Below are 4,099 nucleotides of genomic sequence, written 5' to 3'. Positions count from 1 at the left end.
TCACTTGAGCAGAAATTTCGATATGCGATCAGTGAATTAGTAGTAAACTAGTCATTGTTGCATTGACTAATTCAAGACATCAATAGCTAAATGAAGACCATGAGGTGTGGGGGAAAATTTTGGAAGCTAGAAGTGGCCCTTTTGAGCTTAAAGGCAGAATGAGTAAGATTTGTCGGTTGCAGTTTGTAAACACAACATTCAACGTTGGCCCTAGGGATTATTTTTGTTTGAGTCTATACATTGTTTTTCGGGTTTCTTTTGTTTTGTTTTTTAGGAAAATCCTACTCATTCCACACACACATCAACAGAAACATTTCAGTATTGAAGAATAAATTTTATTTTTGGAGCAGCCCAGCTGCCCCCCAAACTTAAATTCACATTCAACACATCATGTAATCACAGTATTTACATCACATCATGCTGTCACAGTACAGTCTTCAGTGAAAGGTGTGAATATTATCATATTTATATATAACTTAAATTGCACTTTGTGTAAACTGTTGCAAATCCAGCAGAGCAACATGTCCTGTGTACGTGACAGCAGTACAAAGTCTTCAATATACATTCTAACAGCATTGTCGGTACAGTGTGAAGCAAGAGTTTAAGCATAAGGTGTTTTGACAGACATCCACAGTCTTCTCTACTTTGAATGCAGGGGCATAACAACAGCATTTTCTTGAACTGCATCATTGCTCAAAATATAATCATCTCAGTAATGTGGTAAAGAAAGTGTAGGTAATGGCCCAGTGAAGAAAATGTAACTTTAATCCCATCTGGTAGAGATGCCCTTCGGACTGCCTGCAGCATCACATAGCATCCAGCCTAATCATCCCGACTTCATTTTTGAAAAGCGCTCAGCAGGACAGACTAAAAATGGCTTCAGTTTTGCATTTTCCACACTTGCTGTTAATGTTTATGCTCAGGATTTGCATTCGGGTCTATTATCTCGAAGCAGTGCCTGGAATGAACATCATCTGTGGTCTATTCACACAGTCACAGCAGTAAACAAATGACTTTGGGAAGGTGTCTAGTTTGACTAGGACTTAATGTGCTTGCCCTCTCCCCCTGGCAGCTGTGCACAGTTCTTTGTAGAGGTCAGAGGTGATAAACCTGGGGTAGGAGTTGTTCTCCATCAGGCTGTAGACTTTCCTCTGAGCTGCTAGAAAACTGTTCACGCTGGGCTCGTTTAGGCTCTGGACGATAGTGTTTCTGGTGTGAAAATCCAGGTTGATCTGTGACCAAAGAGAAACATCCATTTTAATGAAGAACATCTTGTGTATTTATAAAACTTGTACATAAATTCTGATTAACATCAGCTAGAAGGAATCATTTACTTTGATTTATAGCTGATGTGTTTATGGCATCTGTTAGCTGTTACCTCTTGTGGAGCTTCACTTTTAATGAACTCCTCGTAAATGCTGTTGGCCTTGGACACCAGCTCTTTGTGCGATGTGAGTGTCCTGAAATCTTCACAGGCTGTCCAAAACTCAATGTTCTCTTCACAGAACTCAGACTTCAGGAAGATACAAAAGGCCGCTTTCCCATCTGTGGGTGGGTGAGGGAGAAAAGAAAAGCGTTAAAAGACAAGGCCAGCAACTTAAGCCAGGAGACACGTACATCCACTCACTGTTTGCCCATTAATGTTAGGTAAAGTAAGTGTGGAGCCATTACAGCCTTTGTTTTATTGAGGACAATAAACTGTCCTCATTCAGCACACAGTTACCGTGTGACCTTTGAGACAGTTTTATGTAATCATGCGCCAATAGTGCGGTGAATGATACTTACATTTATGGGTGAGTAGTTTGTCAAGTGACTGCGCCCATTGGTTCACGTCATCAGCAGTTGGCCTGAGGTCAGACAACACACATTGTTTAGGAGATAATAGAGACAAGTACTACTTTCAGTTTAAAAAAACACTATAAAATCCTCAAAATGATAATTTTTTTTTTTTGTAGTTGTATTCCTAGAAAATAAAAATAATACCTAGAAAATGTCTAATAATACTAATAATAGCTTAATATTCCATTAAATTAATTGCCTAATTTATTAACACTATGATTTTCAGTTGTACTGTACTATATAGTATATCCATGCTGTCATTGCAGGGTGAGCATGCCATTTGGAATAAATTAAATCATTTGAGACATCTTAATGATTTGGTTTGACTTCATTCAATCATAAAATAATATATACATAACATGCTTGCAAGAATATACACTAAAAACTACACTTAATTCATTAGAGTGCATATGCAACAACAAAGAATATAGTAAAATAATTTAAATGACATTAAAGTTAAAAATGGTAGTGCCTTACCTGTAGGGTCTGTTTTTCATTAGATGTAATATTGATTGGGATGAGTTTATTTTCAAGAAGAAACCCATTCTGTTTCTCCAGTTTTTCCTTCTGTAACAAAAAATAAATAAATAAATAAAAGTTCACTCCTCAGGGCTTTATGACAGTGTAATTCTGAGTAATATATTTCACAAGGTGATCATATAAGCAGGTACATCCTCATTAAACAGCACATTAACTTACTTTATCCCCTTTTTCTCTGCGGACAGGTCAGTGGGTTTCATACAGTCGGTGAACTCCATGCTTCGGGATGACACACTAACAAGGTTCATGGTTTAATCTTCTCTCCTTCTCCCTCTTGACTTGCCAGGCAACTTTATAGTTCCTCTCCTGCTATGGTCTGGATTGTGACAGGCAGGAGGCGGGCCTGGAATGACAGGTCTTTAATATGATTGGCTCTCATTGTGTAAACAGTGACTTGCCCTGGTATGACTCGAAGGGCCCGAGGCAATGATAGGCTGTCACTGCATAAACATTCCCTCCCTGAGTATTCTGTGGGCTTCCATTTTTAAGCGTAAGGTCAAAATGTGACGTACATGGCAGATTGAATGCCCTTCTTCCTAAAATAAAGCTCTGTTAGGGAGTAATGGAATTTTTCTCTCCTTTCTTGTGTGTTTTTCTTTCTTTCTTTTTTTCAATTCTGAGAGCATTTTGCAAAATTGCAGCTGCTCTGTGATTTGTATCCTTTTACTTATTATTTGAAAACGGTTTAAATTCTGCTTCAACACAATTAAACACTAAAACATCCACCACCTATAGGATGTGAGGATATTTAGCCATAAAAAATGCCTTTTTCTATTGCAAGGAGCCATTGTACAGTTGCTTCATTGTGACTTTGCACTGGTCATAATGAATGAATTACTCACACAGGGTGTGGATCCATGAAGGATTAAGTCTGTCATGGTGGCATGTCAAGATATGACAGGTTGGTACAGAGACGATGATGCAATATCCTCTTACCTCTATAGGGCGTTTAAAAAAAGCATTTCGGGCACTGCTAAACGCATCGTATTACATTCCTTTCATATTAACTTAAGTCTATAAAAAACTTTGATAGAATCAATCTGTTTGTTGTCGCATTTAAACGGCCATTTTTCAGAGTGTAGTTAGGACCTGCTTTACATGGAAATGAAGTTCTGCCAGAGACACTTCTGTCAAGGATTTGACCATTTATAGCAAAGGCTTATACGCTTAGATTTGAAGGCTCTGCTTTTTGAGCGAGCTCTCACAGAATCTGAGCAGCAATGAGGTGCTGCTAGGAGAACTTATCCCTCTCAACAAACACATACACGATCTTATTAAAGTCAACAATACCAAAAGGAAAAGGTCGGGGGGGAGAGCTGCGGCAGCAACTGCACTGGCGTGAGGGCTTTAGCAGAGTGACCGTGAAAAATATCAGGTTTTAATGGTCGTCTTGTACACTTGTATGAATATGACTGGTTGTTACTGATCAGCTGGTAGCTAAGCTGCTGTTGGATGACTAATTGACTATGAAGCCTGAAAGAAGCTGCTGACACTGATCAGCTGGTGCAGGCTGTCTGAAATCATTCCTTCCATTGTTATGCTGTCGAAACCTGGTTACGTAACTTAAGACGTCAAAAAACTATAACCGTCGACAATTCTAGCTTGGTTTTAACCTTGACATGTAGACTTATTTTAGTTATATATAGTTAAAGCAACGCTGATTGAGTTTTTCGGGAATTTGGGCCAAAAGAACTCCACAAGAAGCCGGGAAAAACATACC

The 4,099-nt window shown here is 38.7% G+C and overlaps 1 protein-coding gene across 1 annotated transcript; it reads right to left on the bottom strand.

Annotated features, from left to right (window-relative positions):
• Positions 1–313: 313 nt before the first annotated feature.
• Positions 314–2,669, bottom strand: LOC122988986 (regulator of G-protein signaling 21-like). Its single transcript, XM_044361670.1, has 5 exons — positions 2,539–2,669; positions 2,317–2,406; positions 1,786–1,847; positions 1,379–1,545; positions 314–1,232 (listed from the first exon to the last, which is right to left on the bottom strand). Exons 1-5 carry the CDS (start codon positions 2,625–2,627, stop codon positions 1,044–1,046), a joined length of 597 nt encoding a protein of 198 aa, XP_044217605.1. The 5' UTR covers positions 2,628–2,669; the 3' UTR covers positions 314–1,043.
• Between the last annotated feature and the right edge of the window lie 1,430 nt (positions 2,670–4,099).

Source organism: Thunnus albacares, chromosome 9, assembly GCF_914725855.1.
Source record: "Thunnus albacares chromosome 9, fThuAlb1.1, whole genome shotgun sequence".
Taxonomy (NCBI): domain Eukaryota; kingdom Metazoa; phylum Chordata; class Actinopteri; order Scombriformes; family Scombridae; genus Thunnus; species Thunnus albacares.
This window is presented reverse-complemented; position numbering and strand designations above follow the sequence as displayed.

Excerpts from the sequence above, each read along its gene's own strand:
- LOC122988986 (XM_044361670.1), bottom strand. The coding sequence starts at position 2,627 with ATGAACCTTGTTAGTGTGTCATCCCGAAGCATGGAGTTCACCGACTGT. Across the intron at positions 2,407-2,538 it reads GCAGAGAAAAAGGGGATAAA|AAGGAAAAACTGGAGAAACA; the intron begins GTAAGTTAATGT and ends TTTTTGTTACAG. Across the intron at positions 1,546-1,785 it reads CAAACTACTCACCCATAAAT|ATGGGAAAGCGGCCTTTTGT; the intron begins GTAAGTATCATT and ends ACCCACCCACAG.